Source organism: Kogia breviceps, chromosome 7, assembly GCF_026419965.1.
Source record: "Kogia breviceps isolate mKogBre1 chromosome 7, mKogBre1 haplotype 1, whole genome shotgun sequence".
In the NCBI taxonomy this organism is placed as follows: domain Eukaryota; kingdom Metazoa; phylum Chordata; class Mammalia; order Artiodactyla; family Physeteridae; genus Kogia; species Kogia breviceps.
Window position 1 is genome coordinate 72,513,002 of NC_081316.1, and position 27,408 is coordinate 72,540,409.

The following is a 27,408-nucleotide window of genomic DNA, read 5'->3' on the forward strand; positions in this document are numbered from 1 at the left end:
ACAATAGGTGTTTCTGAGGATGTGGAGAAATTGGAACCTTCCTACACCACAGGTGTAAATGTAATATGTCCAGTCACTTTGGAAAACAGTCTGCAGTTCCACAAAAGGTTAAACCTAGAGTTACCATATGACCCAGCAGTTCTAATCCTAGGTATATATGCCAGATAAATGAAAATATATGTTTACACGAAAACTTGTACATGAATGTTAATAGCAACAGTATTCATAATAGCCTACAAGTAGAAACAGCCCAAATGTCCAACAACTGTTAAATGGATAATCAAACATAGTATATTTATATAATAAAATATTATTTAGCAATAAAAAGGAGTGAAGTACTGATACATGCTACCATGTGGCTGCACCTTGAAAACATTATGCTAAGTGAAAGAAGCCAGCAAAAAAGAACACATATGGTATGATTCTATTTATATGAAATGTCCAGGATAGGCAAATGCAGGGAGAAGGAAAGTAGATTCAGAGGCTGTTGAAAGGATTTAAGGGAAAATGAGGAGTGACTATTAATGGGTGTGGGGTTTCTTTTTGGGGTGATGTAAATGTTCTAAAATTAATAGTGGTGATAGTTATACAACTGTGCATATGCTAAAAACCATTGAACTGTAACTTTAAAACAGGTGAACTCTATGGTGTATGAGTTATATCTAATAAAGCATGTTAAGTGGTTTAAAATAGACTGGAAAAGGGAAAGCCCCAAAGCAACAATAACAGTATTAATAAATTAGTTCATCTCTCTAGCCTTATGCTCTTCCATTCCCACATCTACTCTATGCTCTATCCATAATGGCCTCCTTGTATTCCCCATATTATGTCTTCCTATTTGATGTCCTGTGAACATACTATATCTGCTTCCTGGAGTTCTCTTCACCCCTCCTCTACCCGCCTAACTCCTTTATATTTAAAATTAGTCAATCAGAGTAAGCTAATGGCTGGAAAAATGGATTCCAAAATCCAATGATTTATCCAATGATTTTATCATGGATAAATCCATGATAAAATTTATTTCTCACTCATGTAGACCCTCCCCAGGTGATTTAGGGATCCAGGATCCTTACCTCTAGTAGCTCTGCCCATCCTGGAGTCTTAAAGTCTTCCAGTGTATTCTCTAAAACTGGCTGAGAGAATCTGTGAGGCATCAGCACAGATAGAACTTCGAGGAATTTTCCAAATGATTAATTCACTTTTGAACATGGTATATTTAAGATGATGTCAGGATACCCAACGTTCTTGGGTTCAGCACAGAGATCGTTAGCTCATAACTCTGCATCTCAAATATATTGCACTACTCCCCACCCCCCTCTCTACCATATCTTCAGGAGGTAAGAGGTGATCTGCTTAAAAAACTCAAAGGTTATTTTAAAGAATAAGAATGCTGAGGGGAGAAAAATACAATTTAACATCTCTATTGAGGAATTTACGATGTAGCACAGGATATAAGCTGGAGCTAAAGAAAACTTTCCTTAAAGTGCTATTTGTTAAAAGTTGGAATGCATTCCTTAGGACAAATCAAAGTGTGACACACAACATCCAAACTTCCTGTACACGTAGGTAAGTGTTATCAACTATCTCCCACTCCCAAATTTCTCTGCCACATTGAGGACTGTTCACAAGGAGCAGGACATGTTGGTTGTAGCAAGAGAAATTTGAAAATACTCACTTTTATGGAAGTCATAAGAGAGAAAATCACTTTCATGTTATTTAGGATCATCCTTGATACGTTTATTCTAAAAAAATAATATACATAGCCAAATATTTTCCTCTATGTAAAATCTTTACAAAACTGAAATCCTGAGAATTCAGCTTCTGATAGAATCCATTCTCTTTTCCAGTTAGATTGGGCATAATTCTTAATTGGTCGCACAAAATCTAATATGCTTATGAAGTTCCATCCCACAGTACCTGTTATTCAGACTAGCGGTTGGAAATACCAACTCCACAATTTCAGATCTGGTCCATAATTAGGGCAGGGAGGGACTTTGGGAGGGGCCTCCAGATAGGGAGGAGGCGTTGTTAGAAAGCGGTGGGGCTAGTCTACTGGCTGTCACTACTCCAGTTAAGCCTAGTAATATTTGAGTGAGCGAGTGTCTGGTGGGTGAGCAGCTTTCTCAGTAAGAACTAGTTTCCCTTGGCATTTGAGTGGAATCTGCAACTATAGGCGTTTCGTCTCCCCGGACTGCCGAGAAATGTGAGAGCTGCAGGGATGGTTGTCGCCAGCTATAGGGAGCCGGCAGAAACAAGGCTGTTCCTGAGGATGGGCTCTGCCGAGAGGCCAAAGTAGCCCCAGGGTTTTAGTGAGAAGGGAAGTGGAATGCAGTCGGGGATTGGGAGCAACACGGCACTGAAGCGGGAGAAACAGTCGAGAGAGAAAGACGCTTTGCATCGCTTTCGAAGCCGCCGCCACTTGAGTGCCGACTTGTGAGTACTCTGCGTCTCCGTCCGCAGACTGAAGTCGGGGAACTATCTTGGAGAACTCTCCCAGTTAGGAAGCGAGATCCCTACAACTGCCTTCGCCTGCTCTCCCCACCTGCCTCAAGGACGGAGCAACTGCCATCCCTCCCCTGCCTACCGGACCGAGGGCAAGGGCAGTAGCTGATCGGTGCCGCCCCCTTCCGACCCAGGAGGTGGAGATTTCACCCCCATCTCCACCGTCCGGTCCAGCCAAATTCAACACCTATTTCCTCCCCCCGCTGCACTTGTATTCCTGACACCCCCTCGTCCTTCCCCTATCCCTCCTCCCCAGAGACAGGGGAGGAGAAAAGGGGAGTCCGGGTCGTCATGACTGAGCGGAAGGCAAAGGATCCCCGGGCTCCCCACGTGGCGGGCAGAGCGCCCTCCCCCACCCAGGTCGGATCCCCTCTGCTGGGACGCCGGGACACAGGCCCCTTTCAGGCGAGCGAGACCTCGGACGCGTCGCCTGCAGCCTCGGTCATACCCCTCTCCCTGGACGGGCTGCTCTTCCCTCGGCCCTGCCAGGGTCAGGACCCAGACGGGAAGACTCAGGACCAGCAGTCGCTGTCAGACGTGGAGGGGGCGTATTCCAGAGTTGAAGCCACAGAGGGTGCTGGAGGTGGCACCTCTAGACCCCCAGAAAAGGACAGCGGACTGCTGGACAGTGTCTTGGACACGCTACTGGCGCCCTCGGGTCCTGGGCAGAGCCACGCCAGCCCGCCCGTCTGCGAGGCCACCAGCCCTTGGTGCCTCTTTAGCCCCGAGCTTCCCCAAGACGCCCGGGCTGCCCCTGCCACCCAGGGGGTATTGCCCCCGCTCATGAGCCGACCAGAAGGCAAGGCTGGTGACAGCTCCGGGACGGTAGCTGCCCAAAAAGTGCTGCCCAGGGGCCTGGCACCGTCCCGGCAGCTGCTGCCCCCGACGGCCGGGAGCCATCACTGGCCCGGGGCCGCAGTGAAGCCCTCTCCGCAGCCCGCTGTGGTGGAGGTGGAGGAGGAGGATGGCTCCGAGTCCGAGGGCTCCGTGGGTCCGCCTCTGAAGGGCAAACCCCGGCCTGCGGGAGGCCCGGCGGCCGGAGGAGGAGCCGCGACCGCTGCTCCAGGGTCGGCCGCAGGAGGCGTCGCCCTGGTCCACAAGGAAGATTCCCGCTTCTCGGCGCCCAGGGTCGCCCTGGCGGAGCACGATGCGCCAGCGGCGCCCGGGCGCTCCCCGCTGGCCACTACGGTGATGGATTTTATCCACGTGCCCATCCTGCCGCTCAACTCGGCCTTCCTGGCCGCCCGCACCCGGCAGCTGCTAGAGGGGGATAACTATGACGGCGGGGCTGCGGCAGTCAGCGCCTTTGCCCCGCCGCGGGGCCCGCCCTCGGCCTCGTCCGGCGACTTCCCCGACTGCGCGTACCAGCCCGACGCCGAGCCCAAGGACGACGCATTCCCTCTCTATGGAGACTTCCAGCCGCCCGCCCTGAAGATCAAGGAGGAGGAGGAAGGCGCCGAGGCCGCCGCGCGCTCCCCGCGGCCGTACCTGGTGGCGAGTACCAACCCCGCCGTCTCCCCGGATTTCCCGCTGGCGCCACCGGCGCTGCCTACGCGAGCGCCGTCGTCCAGACCCGGTGAAGGGGCGGCCTCCGCCGCACCTATCGGTGCGTCTGTCTCGTCCGCGTCCTCGTCGGGGTCGACGCTGGAGTGCATCCTGTACAAGGCGGAGGGCGCGCCGCCCCAGCAGGGCCCGTTCGCGCCGCCACCCTGCAAGGGGGCGGGCGTGGGCGCCTGCCTGCTGCCGCGGGACGGCCTGCCGTCCACCTCCGCCTCGGCCGCCGCCGCCGCCGCCGGGGCGGCCCCAGCGCTCTACCCGCCGCTCGGCCTCAACGGGCTCCCGCAGCTCGGCTACCAGGCCGCGGTGCTCAAGGAAGGCCTGCCGCAGGTCTACCAGCCCTATCTCAACTACCTGAGGTGAGGGCCTGGGGCGGGGCGCGCCCGGCGCGTCGCGAGAGTAGCGGTGCGGCCGCTGGCCGCCGCCAGCTCCCGGCCCTCAGCGCCCGGCTCCGGCTCCGGCTCCCCCGAGTGGCCGCGAGGGGTGGGTGGCCGGGGCGGGGCACAGCACAGGTTGGCTTCCTTTTCCTTACCTCTTCTCCTCATTTTTTGGGGGGACACCAAAGGGGCGCAGAATATGCTGTTTCTGGAACGTACCTCCCCGAAAATATGTTCCTACACTTTTCAGATCAGCGCGATCCCAGGACGAGACCAGCCGTGATTTCTAAAAGTGCAGCGTCACTCTAGGTCCGCTGTAGCCCCGCGGAGCGGAAGGGGTGCGGCGAGTCGGGGGCCTTATAAAATGCTTTTCTTCGCAGAAGGACAATTACTGGGAATGTCTGTCTTGGAGAGGAGACATTAACGCCCCGTTCTCCCGGGAGGGGTGGCACTGGATGTTGGGTAGCGGGCCAGAACCCAAAGCAGAACCGTCTCAGGGGTCTGGACACTCAACCGCTTCATTTTCATACGAATCTCAAGATTAAAATTAATTTATGTGTAATATGTTTACATTACGGATTGAAATATCAATCACTGCAGTACCTTGTATTCTAATATTGTTTCGAGTTCGCTGCAACTTTTTTTCACACAGGTTTTAAAACACATTTTAATTTACTTACGGGAGTAATGGAATTTTAAAGAAAAAAGAAAAAATGCTCTCGGTTTGGAATCTTGTGTTGTGAACAGTCAAAACAGTGGTAGTATACCGAACAATACTTTAAAATGGCAAACACATATTCTTGTTTAATTACAGAGTTGAGTTTTAAAAACTCAGTAGCATCACTAAGTATGATTGTACTCTTTGAGCAAAACCACGTTTATCGTTACCCAGCGTACACGGTCATAACATTTGATTTGTCAGAGACTGAATTGATTCTCTATAAGGAGTTGTGTAGAAGGATTTTTTTCTGGATATAAAATTATATATTAATTATTTATTATTCTTTCGTGTTGGTACTCCTGATGAAAGGCTAATAAGTTTGCCAGTCTGATGAATCCAGTAACAGGTAGTACATCAAGTTTAGTTTGCATGTCTTTCAAGTGTATTCGGTGCTATTTTCTAAAAACCCTTTCACTCTGTCAATTCTGGGTTAAGAAAACTTTAGTATTAGATAGTGGTGCACCTAAAAATAAATGGAGTACTTTGTTTTGCATTTCAAGGCCGGATTCAGAAGCCAGCCAGAGCCCACAGTACAGCTTCGAGTCATTACCTCAGAAGATTTGTTTAATCTGTGGGGATGAAGCATCAGGCTGTCATTATGGTGTCCTTACCTGTGGGAGCTGTAAGGTCTTCTTTAAAAGGGCAATGGAAGGTAGGCTCCTTTCCCCGATCCTTTCTTGTTGGTTTAATTGTAAATGGAGACCATCTAATATTTTATAGATTTTAATTAGCCCTTGCTTCCTCTAAGAAATGGTGATATTTTCGTATAACTTATATGATGATGTTTAACAATATATTTTTATTTATAATACTCCGTATTGAATGGGGTTGGATATTATAATTGCATACTATTTGACTAATGCTTTTAATATTTAGACACAAGTCATACTAATCTTGGGAACAATGCAAACATTGTTCATTAACTATTTAACTTTAAAGAAACAGATTTGTTCTGATTGTATTTTTACATTTTTATCATATATATTATATATAATATATACCAAATTAAAATTTTCTTTCAAAAGAAAAACGGTAAAAGTTGTCAAAATTCTATATGTACATATATATGATGCAGTTACAAATTTTCTATATGATTTTGTCCTTTCCCTACATGCATGTTTATTTAATAATTATATAATGGTAATTCTAAACAAAGTTTAAAAGTTCCCTTTTTGTTTAGTATATTTTTGTAAGTGTATGGGAAATAGGTGTAAACAGTTTAAAGTAAAAGAAAAATTTAGACATCACAGTTATATAATTTTTGAAGAAGTATTTTGCTTTAAGTAAGGCTTTCATGTTTTTAAAATCATCTAAATTACAAATTACCTAATGATTTTGGATTGACTTGCATAGTGTATTTCAGACTTGAACTTTCATAGAATATAGGTTTTAATTTCTCTTTCTATCTACACTAAACTCTAAGCAGCCAAACACATTTATATCTGAAGACAGAAATACATTTAAACATCATTTCACATTTGAATTCTAACAATAAGTGTATTTTATAGCAAGCTGACGTGAGTTTAGGGTTCTCTCTGGAGTTCTGATATCACACCTACACAAGAAACCAAAGATCTGAATGTCTGCTTTTTTGCTTCCTGTTTGTGAGTTCTCTAATTTCAAGAGCCTCTACTTATGAGAAGGAAAGGAGGGAGTGGAGAATTTTTACCTTAAGGGAGAGTTCACAGGAGTTGACATGCATATTTAATATACATTTACACCAAAAGAATATTGACCCAAAAGACATTTAACAAAAAAATTCACTATCCCTGTAATAGCTAACATATAATTCTTTACAACTGATATGCCCTTTTGATGAAAATGATTCCCAACTATTTATTAATGGTATGTGTACCCCTCCTACTGAAATTAATTCTTCAAAAAAAATAATCGCTTTGTGTATTTCTAGAACATGATTGTTTTCCCCAAAGGATGAATGTATTTAACTAATGTTGAACATATGTATTCAGCTTCAGGGGGTTTTAATTGCATTTTAAATTAGTTGAGGTACTGTGACAAGAGGTTATGTGAGAAAATGGGACAACTGACAGTAGCCTTAACTTTCCAACTGACATCATTTAGTCATAGTTACAGTTTGAAGTCCTTTGTGTGGAAGAGTCAATTCTCCAGTGCGTAATTGGAATTACCATTCTCATCTGACTTTGGTTCTAGTTTCTTGAACATTCCCCCCTGCATTGATATGAATTTCTTTATGCTTACAGTCTCCTTAGTCTAATTCTTAATTGAATGACCCCCTTGGAGTCCTCTAAAAGCCAGTTTATTCTAGCCCAGCTCCCGCATTTTACAGATACACAAGTCCCAAAGACATAGTGAGTTTCTAAAGAGCATACAGCTAGTCGGTAGCTTATTGTTAGTCAACACAGGTTAGATTTTCTTTAATTGCAATGCTTATAAATCAGAGATGGTATGCAAAAGGAGATATATGACAAATGCTACTTCATTCTTGAAAGTTACTTCAAAAGTGCATATAGCACCAAGAATACTCTAATTAAAATAAAAATGCTTTCACATCATTATTATCAAAATAGCATCCTAAACATAAAGGAAGTCTTCCCAAATTTACCCTTAGAAAGCATTTGTTGGACCATTACTGTTGGCGTGGTTCTGTTTTAATTTCGAAGTACCTTTATTCAGCAATATTTACAAAGAGGAGCTCAAGATAGATGTTGATAAATCATTCATTTGGCTATTAAAGGACAAATAAGATTATTGATCTCTGGACATTGAGGAGAGCTTGTAAGTGTATATGTTCAAGGAAGAGTGAAGAGATTAAGATTAGACTGACTAAGACTCAAAGATTCATATTAGAAAATTATTAGAGTTAAAGATTACGAAGTTTGATTGCCAGTGCTTGCTTGAATCAGTGATTTAAGCCAAGAAAATAGAATGTTCTGGGAGTTTTCAAGAGTGAGAAAGATGAGGAGAAGAATTTTTGTAATTGGAGAAAAATACCAGGTTTGAAATCTTAAAGTAGGGCTGTGTGATAAGCTGCTTCAAAGTAGAACTATGTGTGGATGCCAATATGTCCAGAAATTGAAAGTCAATAGTCAAAAATATGGATATTAATGTTACCAAGGATAATGATAATACTGGCATTTGGGAGTGCTTTCTATGTGCCAGTGACTAAGTGTTTTATGGGTCTTAACTCATTTAAGCCTTATGATGTAGACATTATTATTACTTTCAATTTACAAATGAGGAAACTGAGGTTCAGAGATGTTAAATTGCGTTAATCACAGTTACGAAGTGGTGGAGTAGGATTCAAATCCAAGGGGTGTGACTCTAGAATTTGTGCCCTCTACCACTATACTTCCTTTCTCATAATAGGAAATTCAGTTTAAATTCCAAAAAGAAACAATAGAGGGTTGGAAGAAAAAATATGAGCCAAGTAATAAAGCATCTAAGAAGGTGAATCCTAATGGAGAATTCAAGATCAAGGGTGATTAGAAGTGCGTGACGTAAATGGATGGGTGATACTAACTCCTCATTTAAGGCAGCAATGAGAAGACACAGTTAGGGGCCAAGAGGCAGTTTCCCCACCTCTCCTCCAAGTTAGAAGTGGGAGATAATAATGCCTATGAGGAAGTCATCCAGGAAAACTGGATTTCCCTTGGTATGAGACAGAAAAGAGAAGAGGCAGAGAAAAAAGATACCACTCAGGAAGTAGGGGTATGGGGTGGGGAGAAATGACCTCTCTTAAGCTGAGAAAAAAAAAAATGAATTAGCCAAAAAGTAATTGGTTGAATAGCCCATTGCATTCCTTTACTAATACTAGGACTGAACCAGGAAGTGGTCAGAAATTGCCTTAATACCTTTCAAGGAGAAGTCATAATGACCTGCCAGTCCTGTAAATGCAGGCTACTGGCCTTGTATTAAGAAGGAAAAGATCATTTCTCACTGGCTCACCTCTGTATGCACTGTAGCTAGCTCAGTGCTAGGAGTATACTAAACATTCAGTATATAACTGTTTGCTAAATGAACCAGTCATAACAGATGATGCCAAGCTATTATTCCTTGCATGTTTTACACTGTGACAGCATTTGTAGTGAATACATTTGATGGAATATGGTTGGGAAATATTGTAATACAGTTGAAACATACTATTTAGAAGATATTAGGCTAAGTAGGTATTGATGGATTTTTAATTATATTACATTGTTAGCCTCATTTTTTCTATCTTTATTGAGGTATAACTGACAAATAAAATTGTAAGATATTTAAAGTGTACAATGTGATGATTTGCTGTATATGTGCATGGTAAAAGAATTCCCCCCATCAAGTTAATTAATGTATCTATCACCTCACTTATTTGCCTTTCTTTTTGGCAAGAACGTTTAAGTTCTACTCTCCTAGCAAATTTCAATTATACAGTACTGTACAATGTTATCTATTATAGTCACAATATTATACATTAGATCCTCAGACCTTATTCACCTTATACCTGAAAGTTTGTATCCTTTTACAAACCTCTCCCTATTTCCCCATCCTCCAGCCCCTGGTAACCACTTCTCTGCTCTCTGTTTCTATGAATTCAACTTATTTCTTTGATTCCACATGTAACTGATACCATGTGGTATTTGTCTTTCTCTGTCTGGCTTATTTCACTCCGCATAATTTACTCTATGTTCATCTAATTTTTTGTTCATGTATTAATTAACCAAATATTTATTGAGCACCTGCTGTATGCCAGGCACTATGCTAGGTGCTAGTTGAAAAGCAGTAAAACAGGACAGACCTAACTGGCTGCAGCACTAGTGGAGTTTTTAGTGTAGTGGAGGCAAGGGACACTCTATCAATTAGCATGCAGGTATCAAGTTATAGATGTGCTAAATGAATGTGTTATGCCTGGACAACTAGAGAATTGACCCTTCTGACAGAAGCTTGGGATGGTGGGAAAAGTCTTTTGGAATTAGAAAGACACCATCATAAGCAGACCACAGAAGAAACTGAACAGAAATGAAGTATTTTTAAGAAAAACATATTTCTTTCTGAAGTTGAGTAGAGTTGGTGTCATAGTCTAAAAATGAAAACTGACTTGGTAGCATCGTTCTCCCTGGTATGACTTCCAAAACAGAAACAATGCACATTCAAATTTTTTAAAGGTTTTATTATGTTTTAGAGCAATTTTAGGTTTACAGCAAAATTGAGAGGAAGGTACAGAGATTTCCCATGTACCTCCTGCCATGACACATACATAACTTCCCCTATTATCACAGCCCTCCACCAGAGTGGTACAACTGATGAACCTACATCGACCCGTCATAATCACCAAAAGTCCATAGTTTACATTAGGGTTCATTCTTGGTTTTGTAACATTCATTGGGTTTGGACAAATGTATAATGACATGTATCCATGCTTAGAGTATCATACAGAGTATTTTTGCTGCCCTTCCAAATCCTCTGTGCTCTGCCTATTTGTCCCTTCCTCCTCCCCAACTCCTGTCAACCACTAATATTTATATTGTCACCATAGTATTTTGCCCTTTCCAGAATGTCATATAGTTGGAATCATACAATAGGAAGCCTTTTCAAATTAGGTTTTTCCCTTAGCAATATGCATTTAACCTTCTTCCATGTGAAAAGCTCATTTCTTTTTAGTGCTGTATAACATTCCATTGCCTGGATATTCCACAGTTTATTTATCCATTCACCTACTAAAGGATATCTTGGTTGCTTCCAGGTTTTGGAATTATGAATAAAGCTGCTATAAAGATCTGTCTGCAGGTATTTATGTGCACATCAATTTTCAACTCCTTAGGGCAAATAGCAAGTAGTGCAATTGTTTGGTAAGAGCATGTTTAGTTTTGTAAGAAACCACCAAATTGTCTTCCAAAGTGGCTGTACCATTTTACAGTCCCAGTCTCAATAAATGAGAGTTCCTCTTGTTTCACATCCTTGCCAGTATTTGTGTTTCTCAGTGCTTTAGATTTTGGCCATTCTAATAGGTGTGTAGTGGTAGCTCTTAATGTTTTGACTTAAATTTCCCTGATGACATATTATGTGAAGTATGTTTTCATATGCTTATTTGACATCTGTATATCTTCTTTGGTGAAGTATTTGTTAAGGTCTTTGGCCTATTTTTTGTTTTCTTTCTGTTGAGTTTTAAGAGGGTTTTTTGGGTTTTTTGTATATTTTGGATAACAGGCTTTATCAGATATGTATTTTGTAAATATTTTGTCCCATTCTGTCTCTTTATTCTCTTGGCAGTGTCTTTCACATAGCAGAAAATTTTTCTTTTAATGAAATCTGGTTTCTCAGTTCTTTCTTTCCTGGATTATGACTTCGGTATTATATCTAAAAATTTATCACCAAACTCAAGGTCATCTGGATTTGCTCCTATGTTATCTTTCTTTTAGGAGTTTTATTGTTTTGCATTTTATATTTAGTTCTGTGATACATTTTGAGTGGATTTTTGTAAAGGGTGTAATGTCTGTGTCTAGATTCACTTTTTTGCATATAGGTGTCCAGTTATTCTAACACTACTTGTTGAAGAAACTGTCCTTTCTCCATTGTATTGCCTTTACTCCTTTGGTAAAGATAAGTTGACTATATTTATGTGGTTGTATTTTTAGGCTTTCTATTCTGTTCTATCCATCTATTAGTCTGTTCTTGATTATTGTAGCTTTATCATAAATCTTAAAGTCAGGTAGTGTCAGTCCTCCAACTTCAGTATTGTGTTTCCTATCTTGGGTCTTTTACCTCTCCATATAAACTTTAGAATCTTTTGTTAATATCCATAAAATGGCCTTCTGGGATTTTGATTGGGCTTACATCTGTAGATCGTTTTGGGAAGAACTTACATCTTGACAATATTGAATCTTCCTATCCATGAACATGGAATATCTCCCCATTTATTTAGTTCTTTTAGCCCATTTATTAGAGTTTTACGGTTTTCCCCATATAAGCCTTATACATATTTTGTTACATTTATACCTAAGTACTTCATTTTTGGGGGTGCTAATGTAAATGTATTGTGTTTTTAATTTAAAATTTCACTTATTCATTTCTGGTACATAGGAAAGCACCTGACTTTTGTATATTAGTCTTGTATCCTGTGACCTTGCTATAATTGCTTATTTCTTCCAGGAGTTGTTCTGTCAATTCTTTTTGGATTTTCTACATAGAACAACATATCATCTGCAAACAAAGACAGTTTTATCTCTTTCTTCCCAATGAGTATATTTCTTATATTCTTTTTTTGTCCTATTGCATTTGTAGGACTCCCACTACAGTGTTGAAAATGAGTGATGAGAGGAGATATCTTTGGCTTGTTCCTAATCTAATGGAGAGTCTTCTAGCTTCTCACTATTAAGTGTGACATTAGTTGTAGGTTTTTTGTAGATATTTTTATCAAGTTGAGAAAGTTCCTCACTATTTCTAGTTCACTAATAGATTTTTCATGAGTGATTGTTGGCTTTTGTCTAATGCTTTTTCTGCATCTGTTGATATGATCAAGTGATTTTTCTTTTTTAGCTTGTTAATGTGATGGAACACATTAATTTTCAAATGTTGAACCAGTCTTGCGTACTTGGGTTGAATCCCATTTGGTCATGATGTGCAATTCATTTTTATACTTTTTTGGATTTGATTTGCTAAGATTTTGTTGAGGTTTTTTGCGTCTATATTCTTGAGAGATATTAGTCTATAGTTTTCTTTTCTTGTAATGTCTTTGTCTAGTTTTATATTAGTATAATGCTGGCCTCATTGAATGAGTTAGGAAGCATTCTCTCTGTTTTCATCTCTGAAAGAGAATGTAGCGAATTGGTATAATTTTTTCCTTAAATGTTTTGTAGAATTCATCATTGAACCCATCTGGGCATGGTGCTTTCTGTTTTGGAAAGTTATTAATTGTTGATTCAAATTCCTTAATAGCTAAAGGCCTATTCAGATTGTCTGTTTTTTCTCATGTGAGTTTTGGCAGATTGTGACTCTCAAAGCATTGGTCCATTTCATCTAGGTTATCAAATTTGTAAGCATAGAGTTGTTCATGGTATTCTTTATTGTTCATTTAATGTCCATAGAATCTATAGTGATATCTCCTCTTTCATTTCTGATATTAGTAATTTGTGTCCTCTCTCTTTTTTTGTTAGTTATCCTATCTAGAGGCTTATTGATTTTATTGATCTTTTCAGAGAACCAGCTTTTGGTTTTGTTTATTTTCTTTATTCATTTCCTCTTTTCAATTTTATTTATTTCTGATATAATTTATTATTTCTTTTCTTCTACTCATTTGGCTTAATTTACTCTTTTTTTCTAATTTCCTAAGGTGAAAGTTTAGAAGATAGACCTTAGATCTTTTTTCTTTCCTAATATAATATTTAATGCAAAATATTTTTTTTCTAATATATTTAATGCTAAAAATTTCCCTCTAAGCACTGCTTTTGATGTATACCACAAATTTTGATATTTGTGTTTTCATTTTCATTTAGCTCAAAATACTTTTAAATTTCTCTTGAGATTTCTTCTTTGAATCATGTGTTATTTAAAGTGTATTGTTAAATCCCCATGTACTTTGAAATTTTCCAGTTGTCTTTCTGTTATTGATTTCTAGTTTAGTTTCTTTGTGGTATAAGAACAGACATTGAATGATTTCTGTTCTCTAAAGTTGTTAAGGTATGTTTTATGGCCTAGTGTTATGGTGTGTTTTATGTGGCTTATCTTGATGAATATTTCACGTGAGCTTGAGAAGAAGGTGTATTCTGCTGTATTGGATGAAGTAGTCTATAGATGTCAATTATGTTTAGTTGATTGTTGATGTTGTTGAGTTCAACTATGTCTTTACTGATTTTGTGCTTGCTGGATCTATTTCCGATAGACAGGTGTTGAAGTGGCTAACTCGTCTATTTCTCCTTGCAGTTCTATCATTTTTACCTCACAAAATTTTGATGATATGTTATTAGATGCATACACATTAAGAAGTGTTATGTCGTCTTGGAAAATTGGCCCCTTTATCATTACGTAATGCCCCTCTTTATTCCTAATAACTTCCCTTGCCTTGAAGTCGCCTTTGTTAAATTTTTTTTTGGACAAACTCATGAATTATTTTTGCTGTCTTTAGAGCTCTATAGTGCTTTCTCCATCTTTTTTAGTCCACAACATTATCCAACAATCCCTTCCACCAAAATTTCTTTGGTTTATATTTGGGCTCTTGAGAAGACAATTTGCCAATGATCTTATTTAATGTAATTTTCTCTCCATAGAGTCAACCTTATGGCAGTTTTCCTGTTACTCTAAAAATAAACATGTAGTAATTCACTGGACTTCACTTCTAAACTCTATAAATAATAATAAATAATATTATTAATAGATAATAAATTGGATAATTTATTCTCAAGCTTCAGATCTCTCAGTTTAATATTTAGCCTGAGTAGTAAGCTGGTTTTAAGCACAATTTTGCATTATGATCCATTGATATAAGCCTCTGCATTACTGAAAAAGAAATGGTGAGAAAGATGGCTTTTGGTATCATCAGCTCAATATTTGGTTATGTAGGGCTTTTAATCCTACTGAAAGAACATGAGGGGGAAGTATTGGTATGAAGACATCCATGCCAATGCTAACAGATAGTGCCCTTTTCCAGCCTTTAAGTTGTTGTACTTTAAGTACTCAAGTAATGCAACAATACAGTCTCCTTAAAAAAAATCGAAACATCACCAATGAGACTTAAATTCTCTTTATCAATACCTCTAATCTGTTCCCTTCCCTACCATTCTTCTATACCTCTATCTCAGTTTTTTACAATTTTGTGTATATGTGTGTAATATGTTGTTTTAGATATGTTGATACATAAATGGTATCATATATCACAATTTGTATATCACTCCTCATTTTTTTCATGAAATAATGACTTGAAGCCCTGTATGTTGATATATATTCCTAGCTTGTTCTTTTAACTATTACATAATACTTTATAAGATGAAAATCCTCTTAGCATTGCCATTACTTGAGTAAGCACTTTTTGTTCTTGTCTGCTTGGGTACATGCCTTGCTCCTCTTTCTAGAATATAATTAAGTATTTTGATACTCTAAAATAAATCTAAATGAATTAAATGATTAGCTTGCTTCATGCTGCTAAAATGATTTAATTCATTAATTTATTCACTCCACATACATGTATTGATACTTACTGCATTTAAAAGTTACTTGTGCTGGGAATACAAAGATGAATGTGTATGCAGTCCATGTCTTTGACATGTACAAAACCAAGAAGAAAACAAAAACAAAAATCCTGTCAATCAATTAGTGAACATGAGAACACATCGATATGAGTTATGCCAAAGCCATGCATGGTCCACCCTAGGGTTCAGTTAGAGAAATCTAGAAGGATTGGAGTTTTTTCCACTATTATATCCTAATGTTGTGTGAGAAGCTTATTCATTTAGCAAACACTGTATTTACACTTGATTATGACCAGGCACTGTTCTTAGTGCTTTACTATATTAAGTCATTTAATTCCTCCAAAAGTCCCATAAGGTGGAGGTACTCTCATTATTTGTACTTCACCAGTGAGTATACAGAAAGGTCACTACACAGGGTAGGACCAAGATTCAAACACAGGGCATCTGACTCCAACTTCTGTGTTTTGTGTGCTTCTACCTGTCTCTCCAGATTGTTATGTACTTGAACAAATACTAATTACTTTATAATTTTTCAAACAAAAACATGATATTTTATGGGGGACTGGTTTTCAAGTTTTGCTTCTTAACTCAGTCCCATTCATTCTTAGCCCAGAAGAGCTCTGCTTTTGTCTGTTTACTTGGTTGACTCTTCCACTTAAGATTTTATTTGAACAAAGAATTCTCTGCCAACATTTTCGTTAAATACCACTGCATTATGACAGGAAACCCTCAGGCCACAGTCAAGTGTTTATTCTGGTACTTAAGCCAATCCTACACAGTTTCTTGACTCTATTTGCTGAAAACTTTTTGACATCTGTGCAAAGAGAGGATGAACATTTGGTCAAGATTTCAAATCTAACTCTTCAGTATTCTAACAGAATATCAACATTGTCACATGAAAATCACATCTGAGTTATAGAGCTCTGTCTTTTGTCAGCAAAACAAAGTAACTGCAGGAAATCTTTCAGCAATAACTTCTTTAAAGGACTGACTGAAATAATTGATACTTAAGACAGAGACTCCAAAACAGGCACACAAATTTTTTACTTGCCTGGATTTTTAAGTTTTATCCTCATTTACAACATTAGAAAATCACATATTCTAGGGCTTCCCTGGTGGCGCAGTGGTTGAGAATCCGCCTGCCGATGCAGGGGACACGGGTTCGTGCCCCGGTCCGGGAGGATCCCACATGCCGCGGAGCGGCTGGGCCCGTGAGCCATGGCCGCTGAGCCTGTGCGTCCGGAGCCTGTGCTCCGCAATGGGAGAGGCCACAACAGTGAGGCCCGCATACCACAAAAAAAAAAAAAAGAAAATCACATATTCTATCATCTTCCATACCTACCTAATTTGTAGAAGGGTAGATGAACACAATCTCCTTCTTGTTGCTAGATGACCTTCATGTAATAAACTACATAATGCATACTTCACCAAATTTATCAGCCTATTGTGTTTTCCTTTTTACTTTGACTTCTACAAAGCAAAGAAGTAAATTTTCATGCTCAATTTTTTAAAAATGTAATTAACTTAGGTTTCTGGTTTCGTTCACAACTGCTACTACAGCCTTTGGTGTTATGTACTTTATACAACATTTTAAGAAATTGTATAATCTTTTTTGAAACACAGTACTCACTCATTATTTCTTAAGGGAAAAAATACTTCCTATGTTATTTTTCTCTTGTCTGATGCAGTGAGTTATTTATGAAATTGAAATAAAATAGTGAGTATGGACAATGAGCTCAATATTATGGTTTAACATTTGTAGGAGACATAAAAATTAAAGTGTGAAAATAATGGTTATTATTTATTAAATGTTTACTAAATTTAGGCACTCTCCTAGTTTTTTTACATGTACTAACTTATTTAACCCTCAGAACAATCCTCTCAGGCAGGTTCTGTTTTCCACATTTTACAGATAAGGTTCATTGAGTTAGTGAAAAGTAAGGCAGAACTCAATTCCTGGAGCTCATGCTCTTACTCTCTACTGAGTCCTTGTGGCCTGTACAGTAGAAGGTACAGTCATTGATTTCAAGAAGCTTGTGGGCAGCCTACAGTTTAGTGTCTGATTAAATTCTTTGATGCAGACTTGGAATGCTGAAGTGCATCGAGAACGAAGATACCGATATCTGTCGTTACTGATGGCCTGTGTAATAGAAATCATGCTAAATGCTGTATATTCATTATCTCTCTTCTTATCCCCACTTTTTAGGTATCTGAGCAGAGACTCACAAGTTAAGTAACTTACCAAAACTAGTAGGTAATGCTGGAAGAGCTTATTTATTTTGTCCTGTAAGAGTTAGAAAAGATGATTTATTGGAAATACTAAGATATTGATATTCACAACCTTTAAAAAATAGCTAAAGGTTAGGAGTTAAGGAGCTTTCATTTTCAGATGGGTTAGTCAATAAATAGTCTTGGAACTACTGGCTTATTATACAAAAGAAAAATTTCAGGTGGGTCAACAATTTGTTTTTTTTTTTAAGGAAAAAGATTCAAAAGCATGGAAAGAAAAGATGGAGGTATGTATTTGTAATATTGGAACAGCAAAACTTTCTAATATTGACATGAAGTCCAGAATTCAAAATCAAATTTGGTCCATTTTGCTACATAAATAAATTTCAAACTTTTTCTATAAGGCAAAAAGTAAAGTCAAGGGATAAATTGGAAAACTATTTGTAACACATGTATAAATCAAAAGAATGTTATTGCTAAAATGCAGAATGTTCTTACAAACCTTTGTTCTTACAAAGAAAAAAAGATGAACAGCCAAAAAGAAAAATGAACAAAAGATATGAAGACAATTCACAAAACATAATCTATAGAGGGATGAAAAATGTTCAATGTGCTAATAATTATTACTGATTAAAATAATAGTGGGCATGCCAACAATCAGATTGATAAAACAATGAATAATGGCCATTTGAAAGTTGGAGGGCAATTTGATATTATCTATTAAAAGTATTCATTACTTTGGCCCAAAAATTGTACTTCTAGAAACTGGTCCTTAAAAGAACTCTATAAATATGTAGAAATACCTCTAGGTAGATTTTGAGTACCACATTATTTGCAATACTAAGAAAATGAAAACAGTTCAAATGTCTGTTAATTAAGAAATTATGATATACCCTTGCAATAAAATATACCGTGACATTAAAAAGAATGAGCTAGCTGTCTATATTTCATATTGAAAAGGCATCTTAAATATATGATTTTGTGAAAAAGCAAGTAACAATAAGCAAGTAAAAATAATTTCACCCTTTTGATATTACTATATATAGAAAACTATATGAAAAAAATACATCAAACTGCTTACTGTTGGGAAATGATATGTTGATATGTTTTGTTCTTTAAGCAAGAATTTCCTGAAGAGGCTACTCTTGCACATCTACCTAGTGCCTGACTTCTCTCCACACTAGCTCTACTTAGCGTGAGCTGGGCTCTGCTCCCCTAGTGCTATCTAGTGGCAGTAATGCACCACTTTTCACCTTCAGGCACCCAAGGGAATTGAAAGAGACCAACAAAAGGTGACACTTAAGACAGAAATATTCAGGAGGAAAGCCTGAGGTCTTCCTGCATCATGAATTAAGGACTTCAGCCTGACTATATGGAGCCAAGAACTGACAGAGGCCCATAATTCCTCACCATGATCTCAGTATCCAAAGATACCTGCCAACAAAAGTTTTGTTCTAGTCCCTTGTCAGTAATTACCTGATCTGACCTGACCTGAATTCATTCGGCAGCAGAACCTGACCCAAATTCATACTTCATGGGCTGTGTGAACATTCATACACTTTTCTGCATAAGTATTAATGTGTTTTATTATGTTTTGCTCAACTATCTAAAATCTAAACACTTCTGAATTCTGAAACATATCTCAAAAGGTTTTAGCGAGGAGATTTGGACATGTACTAAGAAATAAATTCATAGATGTTTTGAAAACAGTATCTGCTGGAGTTTTGCAATGTAGCAGCCCTGAAAATTACAATAAATATTTACTAAACTAAATATTTACTAAACAATTATTGATATTTATTCTTCCTATACTTTTACTACCATGCTGGGTCCTGCAGAAGGCTGCCACAGATAAATAAACTATAATACCTAATCTCAAAGAATTTTTAATTCCATCAGGGAGATAAGACAACCTCATAAGTGTAACATAGGTAACAAAAACTGAATGTGGTTTGGATTTTGAGGGGAAAAAAGATCATAATTAATTAGGGATACCGAAATGTGTTTTGTGGGGAAGATAGCACATTAGATGGACTGCTGAGAATGCATGATTTTGATAGCAAGCGTTGTAATAATGGCTGTTACAAACAAAAAGTATGAGCAGAAGCACAGTTTGGCTAAAGCATGGAGCATGGTCAGGTATCCAAAAATCCTTTGTCATCATTATATGTAACATTCTGATGGCTTTATCCCTGGGGTGATTGCTTTCATGAGATTTTCAAAGGGAGATTTTCAGAGGGATCACCGACACTCTCCAAAACAATTAGGTACCACTGCAATAGAGGAATGGTGAGAATTATTATTAAACAGAAGGTTGAAAAAATGTGGAATGACAAAATGTGTTGTTCGGCAGTTAACTGAGTAGAGAATGAGGTACCCCTAAACATTTTTGAGCACCGTAGTGACATATTCCAATATGTAGCTTAGGAAATTTAATATGTCAGCAGTGTACAGGAAGGATTGAGGTGGGGAAGCTATAAACCCATGAGAACAATCTGGAGATGATGCATTAAGGAACTGAGCCAGGATGGCGGCCCAGAAAAATGGGTTCAGTGGGTAGATGGGAGCCAAGATCAGCCAAAGCTTCACAGAAGAATTTTTTGGGAAAAAATGTGGATAGAGGAACTCAGACCTAAGGAAAGAGGAAGTACGTGATTATTTTATGAAGTAAAGGAGTGATGTTGAAAGTAGTGTTTAGAGAGGATTATCCTCAGAGCACCATGCAAAATGGATTTGAACAGAGGTTATATGCCTTTGAGTCAGAGGGAACACCTGTGGAGCTGATAAATAGATTATGAGATGTAGTTTAATTTCAAATTATACATATTATATGCTACATAATGTACTTGCCAGGATCTTGAAATAATATAATCTTTTGTGCACAGCATAACTTCTGAGAATTGAGACATTGTGGTCTATAAATTTACTTATTTGTTCATTTATTCATTTATAAACAAAAACATGTATTCAGTGACTTCTTTGTGCCAGGATTTGTAGTAGATATTGAAACTCAGAAATGAATATGTCAAGTTTGTAACCTAAGGAGAAAGAAATATAAATATATTATTAAATACAGTCTAGTAATATTTAAGGGAGGTATGAACTACGAATTGTGGAAGCATAGGATAGTGGGCAGCTAACTCTGGTGTATAGTGACTGGGGACAGAGGGGAGCAGTATGAATCTTGTGTAATCATTGGCTGAAAATATTCAATTTTTTAAATCTTTATAATTTCAAAGCTTGTGGCAGCTTTTGAGTTGTTAGCAGTAGAGACCATGATGGTTGATTTTTCATTAAGCAGAGCACTTTAGTGAATGTTTCTTTATGCAAAGGTCAGTCCAGAGCAAACTTGGGGTTGGGGGATATGAACATGTGAAGAACTGAACCTCTCTGTGTACAAGTATAATATTAAGAGTGTTGTCAGCTGGCAACTGGTTCAAGAGGTAGGAAATAGAGGGCCTAACGACAGAGTAAAGGGCTAGGGTACAAAGAGAAATAAATGCCTGTGAGAAATTCCCTGTTATAGGGGATGTTTGATAAATCTCTAGGAATGGTAATGTCTGGCAGCAAATTTGGCATTATTTACTGACTTGTGTTTTCATTACCTCCAGCTACCCTGAAACCTTAAGTGAACTTTCACTTTACTTAATCACTCTGTCTTCCTGTTGCTTTGGGGAAATGAAGGAAGGTGGTGATGTCCAGTATGTGTGGCAAGGAGCCCAGAAAGAAAGTACTGCAGAAAGAGCCACAAGCATTTATTAGGGCTGGAGTGAGCCATTTTTCCCCAAATATACTAGACCGCCAGTTTTCTAATATGATGCACCCACCCCAGGGGCTGTGCATTGAGATGTGTGAAGGAAACGTTATTTATTATAATTTGAAAATAAGAAATGAATCATTGATATCAATGCTATCTGTCATGGCATGTTCTTTCAAAGCATACGTCAGAAGCTTTTGGAGTGCAAGGCCTCCTAATGGAGGTGCCCAAGTTCCATGGTGCTGAGGTGTTGACGAAGGCAAGTTCCCCCTTAATTCATGCTTCGGGTATGGCAAAGTACTGCAGATTACCTGGATCTGCAAATAAATCACAGATTAAAGATAATACCAATTAATTAAGCACAGTGAACAAGAAATATGGCGGGGCTGGAATTCCCCTAACTTCAGTAATAGCTCCTCAGATGTAGAGCTCTAGACAATGTAGTCAGTCCTGTCACGAAATTTAAAAAATTAGAATTTATCAAGACAACAATTTGAATTATGGATTTATATACATTATCATAAAAAATGAACCTTGCTCTAAGAATATGTTTTGCTAGAGATCTTGGCTAGTAACTGTATGAAGCCATTATTGTAAACCAGGCATTAAAAATTTAGTATTCAGAACCTGAGGACAACCTGTACAATTTTTTAGCAATGTTTAAGGTCATGCAATACTCAATTTAGTCATTCACAAATTGCATCTAACCTAATGAAAAATGTTTAGAAGGCTCCTTTGAGGGTTTCTAAGGAAAAACCCACATACACAGGTTTTTGCTGTTCTTCCTACTATAGAATAAATGACTGAAATAGTATATCTAAAACAAAACAAAAAATACATGTAAAATAACTGGGTGGCCAGTTAAAATGCATTCAGCAAATACTTTTGGAAAATATATAGAAAACATTGCTCAAGATTTAAAAAAATAAATATTAGAAAAATTATGGTGTGGGAGGTTTATTAGACAAAAGAAAGAATGCAGAGTTTCACATGTCTTGGTTGGTATTACAATGAGTTACTGCCAAAAGATAATCACCAAAAAATTCAATTTAGTAAACTTTGCGGTTGTGTTACTCGAGGCTAATGAGATGGTTGGACCTCAAGCAGTCCACTGTGCAGTCCAAATGCATCTAGTCTCAATTGTTATCTTTACACCATGCTTAAGCCAGTGGTTTAAAACTAGTGCCCTTACAGCAATGGAAAAGATTCTGGATCTCATGGGCAGAGAGTCCAGGAAATCTGGTTGGTTAGTACGCATTTTGTCATTCTACCTAGGGCAACTAGCACATGTCAGGGTTGATGTGGTTACCTGCCTTTTCTCTGCCCAGCCTCACTCTCCTTTTGATTTTTAAGAATAGGAGATGGCTGGAGGACAGGAGCTCTTTGAGACTTAATCTGAGTTAACATTATCTCATTGTCACTAGCTGCCTTATGATAGGATTTTACTGGTTGCTAGGTTTTATTTCAAGAATGAAATATACAGAAAAAGTGTTTTTGATGAGTCTGTAAAGCAAAGATATAGTCTCAATAGTAACTGCCTTCTTTACTAAATGAATGTTTTATGGAAAGGCTGCATAAACCACTGATAGGATTTTTGCTGTGATATTTTTAAAAAAAGGTTCAAGTTAAGGTTACAAGTAGCATCATTTATGAAATTAATTTATTGCTTCTTTCATAAGTAAGATATATGTTGCAGCAAATAAGTGGGAATTTTAAGTGAACAAAGCTCTGAAAGATGTCATTACTGTGGCAGATTTTTAACACAAGGCCCTTAAGATACAGTAGAATCATAACAATACTTTGCAACGTAGTGAAGCATGACAATGAAAATCTTTTACCACACAATGGTTTTCTCATTGCACAGTACTTTAAAGGAGTTGTCAGGTTTAAAGATAAGTTGCATATTTTCCTTTATAAAAGTATATGTGTTCCAAATTGCTGACGTTTCCTATGATATCAAGTGTTTCAATAGTATGCTACTTAGCAGAAGGTACACTTCATCTGCCCCTTCAAGTTAAAGACAATGTTTTGGATAGAAAAACAGAAGTGACTCCCTTTTGCAAGACAGCTTTGTGATGTAGAGAGCATTTTGAAAATCAGGTATCAGTAGATGATTCTGTTATCTGATTTTGTTGTGAAGGCATCATGAGTATATTATAGATAAAAAGTTTCATAAGTACATACACTTGGAAATAGAATTTTCTAACTTCTTAAAAAATATCTTCCAGGGTGTCAATGGTTATTATATTTAGTAGTAATAGTGGCATTTATATAACACTTATTACATACCAGGAACTTGGCTAAATGTATTACATGACGCACAAGGTGGTTAATTCACTTGGACAGGCAAATAGTGAATAAATGGCAAAGCTGAGATTGGAACCCAGAGAACCTTCTCTCTTATCCATTACGTTTCTTCTTATCCATTATTTAGTGCCTCTGTCCTAATTATTTGTAACAAAAACTAATTTACATTAGGGAGGGTAAAAATTTGCTAGCTGAATTTCAGAGGAAAAGATACTTTGCATAATTGGTAAGTAGGATCAAAAAATGAATATTTGACTAAATAACCTGTCCTGCAAACAGTCCATTCATGGTTTCTGGATGACTGTCTTCTACCTTCTCCTTCTTCCCAGCCTTCCAACACTCTCCCATCCTCACTTTCAGCTGATGACCTGGCTTCCTAACTTTATAAGAAAACTTCCAGAAACTGCTACCATCCCATGTACTCCTGGTGGCATCTAACCCATAATTGACTTCTCCTCCTGTTACTAGGGATCTGAACTCCTCCCCAAGGCCAGCCTTCTGCCCTTGTAATTAGGTCCAGTCTTCTCCTGTTGACTCAAGGGCAGGCTCTAGCAATTTTTCTCCTCCCTGAATCATTTTTTCCCCCTTTCTCATTGATCATTGTTATCAGCTTGTAAACATGCTATTATTTCTCCCATCTTAAAATAAAATAAAACCAAAATACTTATGTTGATTTTCTCATCCTTCAGCTACCAACCATTTCTCTACTCCTTTTGCAGCCAAACTCCTCCCAAAATTTTTTTTCTCCCTTTCTCTCTTAAGCCTAATCCAATCAGTCTTTTGTCTCTTACACTTACTTCACCAAGACTTCCCTTGTCAAGATTACCAAGTTGCAAAATCTGGCAGGCAATTCTTAGTCCCATCCTACTTGATCTATTGGTGGCATTTGACAGTTGATCACTCTACCTTCCTGGAAATGCTTTCTTCACTTGGCTTTCAGGACACGACACTCTTGATTTTCCTCACTTGTTCCTGTTCAGTCTCCTCTTCTCCTTTAGCTTTTAACATTGGAGGGCCCAGTGCTCAGCATTTGGACCCCTTCCTTTCTATTTTTATAGTTACTTCCTCAGAGAGCTAATCTAGTCTCATGACTTTAGATAAATCATCCATATCCTGATCACACCCAAATTTTTATCTCTAGCCCAGACTTTTCTGCTGAACTCTAGACTCATATATCTGGCTGTCAACTTGATATCTTCACAGATGACTACTGAACATCTTGAACTATTCAGTCCAAAAGTTATCTCCTAATTTACTTTGGATTTTGTTTGGTAAGCCAGTGTTCCTCCCATTTTGGTCTTCAACCGTTTCTGCCTGAGAACTAGTACCTGGAGTACTGGTTTAAAATGCAGATTTCTGAGCCTCAACCCAGATATTTTGAATCAAAATGTCTAGGAAAAGAACTCAGAAATCTGCATTTCAGTGACCTATTCAGCTTTTTATTATGCATAGTCAAGTACTGCTTTACTCAGAGGGGGAGCCAGAGTCTTTAATCTGGGAGGTAGCAAGATCAGCTTCATTTTTGAGAAGGTAACTATAGAAGCAATGGTGAAGATGGGCAAAAAGTTATACCAGGACGGCAGTTCTGCGATGATTTAAAATACTATTTGATCTAGATCAGGGGCCTTTACCTTTGCTGAGAAGCTACTTTTCCTTCCCTGAAGCAATGAAGTTAAAGTGTAGAAAGCAGATGGGCAGTTGCCCCTACCAAAAATACTCCCTTCTCCAGGAAGAATTCTAAAAAAATGTGAGAAGAAAAGGAGGAAGTGTTACCAAGTCCAGGCTCAATCTGCTCACTGCACCATAGGCCAATAAATTGGGAGATGAGGTATTGAGGCAAGGAATAGCGACTTTATTTGGAAAGTTGGGTATCTGAGAAGATGTTGGACTAGCGTCCTAGAGTACCATCTTATCGGAGTCACCTTGCTAGTTTCTTTTATAGAACAGAGAGGGGGAGGAGGTGAGGAAGTAAAGTTAAAAAGGCCCCAAGTCTTGCAAAATATCTCCTGGTTTTGGCCAGCCTTGGGGAGGGCAGGTGTTAATTTCTTATTTTCTGCAGCCATTCACAGGTGGGCAGGGTCAGGGTGTTTCCCTGTGAGCTGAACAAAGGCACTTTAGTTTAACATTCAGGCAGAGGGGCAGGGTTCCCCCGAGGCAGGTCATTATGTATGCCTATAGCTATAGACAGAACAAAAGCAATGGAAAACAAAGGTCAAAGTAAAAGAAACAGATCCAACATGTTCTTCTTATAGAAGGGTGGAGACCCTTTTTGTGTCTTTATTCTATACCAGAAACAATAGTAGAAACATGGTACTGTTTTCATTATCTCCTTTAATTCTCAGTTAGGAGTTGTTTCAGGAGTTACTATTACCATCCACACTCTGCAGATATGAGAATTGAGACAGTGAGGGAAGGTAACTTGCTAAGGTCACCCAGCCAGTTAGTGGTAGAGCTGGTTCTGCCAGACTCCAAAAACTAACCACACCATTCAGCACTATTTGAAGTAAGACACGACTAAGAGATTTATCATAAAACTCTTAACAATCTGGTAGTAGTACAGTCATATATTTGGGGGCCTAGACCTAAATAACGAGTAGGGAAATGCTAATTAATTGTCCATATAATTCTAGTTTTTTACAAAGCCAATTTCAGTTGAGACTGGGGTGACTCCAGAGAATTATAACAGAATCTTAAGTCACTTGATATGCCTAAACAGAAATTTGAACAAAATAATGAAGTTGAACAATGATAAATTCAGGATTACTATACTCAAGAGAAAAAATAAACTATAAAAATATGAGGGAAAGAAGTATTTATTTTGTGTAGGTCCAAACCTTTATCTCAGTCTGTATGTGTCTTCAGAATACTTTGCTTTTAGAAACTTCGAAAGAATACTGGTAAATGAATATCTGTACTCAACTATTTGCAAGTAAGTTGCGGACATAGTATTTCACCTCTCAAGATTTCAAAAATATGTTCCTAAGGACAATAACAATATAACCACAATATTATTATCATACCACAAAGTTTAACATTGGTATAATAATTTTATCTAATATATAGCTAGTATTCAAATTTTCCCAATTGTTCCCAAAATGTCCCATATAGATTGTTTTTTCATGCAGGATCCAATCAAGAACTATGTATTTCATTAAGCCTTTAATCTAAAAAGATCTTCCACCTTTTTTTTCTCTTTCAGGACTTTAACATTTTTAAGGAGTCCAGGCCAGCTGTTGTAGAAATTCTCACAGTCTGGATTTGTCTGATTTTTTTTCCACGTGATTAGATTCAGATTAAATATTTTGAGAAGAATCATCCATAGGCCAGTGGTTCTCAAGCACTCTGATCTCATAATCTTTTTACATGCTTGAAAATTATGGAGAACCCAGAGTTTTTGTTATGTGGATTATATCTATCAATATTTGTCATATTAGAATTAAAACTGATCATTTTAAAAACATTTTTTATTAACTCACTTAAAAAATAACAAACCCATGAGATGTTAATTTTCCAAACCAAAAAAATTTAATGACAACAATGACATTGTTTTACATTTTTAAGTCATTTTAATGTCTGCCTTAATAGAATGCAGCTGTGTCTCATACCTTCATCTACATTTAATCTGTTGCAATATGTTGTTTTGGTTGAAGCGTATAAAGAAAACATGGCATCACACAGATATGTAATGGGAAAATGGAGGAGTTTTTTAACTGTCTTTTCATACTTCACAGGTGGTGGTCATTTCCTTAGAGATTGCAAAAGGGTTATATTCTACTTCTATTACTCCTTCTAATTTTATGCGCTATAAAATATTTTTAT

At 38.2% G+C, this 27,408-nt stretch overlaps 1 protein-coding gene across 3 annotated transcripts in view; it reads left to right on the top strand.

The window, feature by feature from the left end:
- Window positions 1-2,793: 2,793 nt before the first annotated feature.
- The window catches only part of PGR (progesterone receptor), a 95,468-nt gene continuing 70,853 nt past the window's right edge, over window positions 2,794-27,408 (top strand). For all 3 annotated transcript variants that reach the window (XM_059070718.2, XM_067038582.1, XM_067038583.1), the window contains exons 1-2: window positions 2,794-4,418; window positions 5,658-5,809. In XM_059070718.2, coding sequence (XP_058926701.1) covers window positions 2,794-4,418; window positions 5,658-5,809 — 1,777 coding nt within the window. The remainder of the gene's footprint in view (window positions 4,419-5,657; window positions 5,810-27,408) is intronic.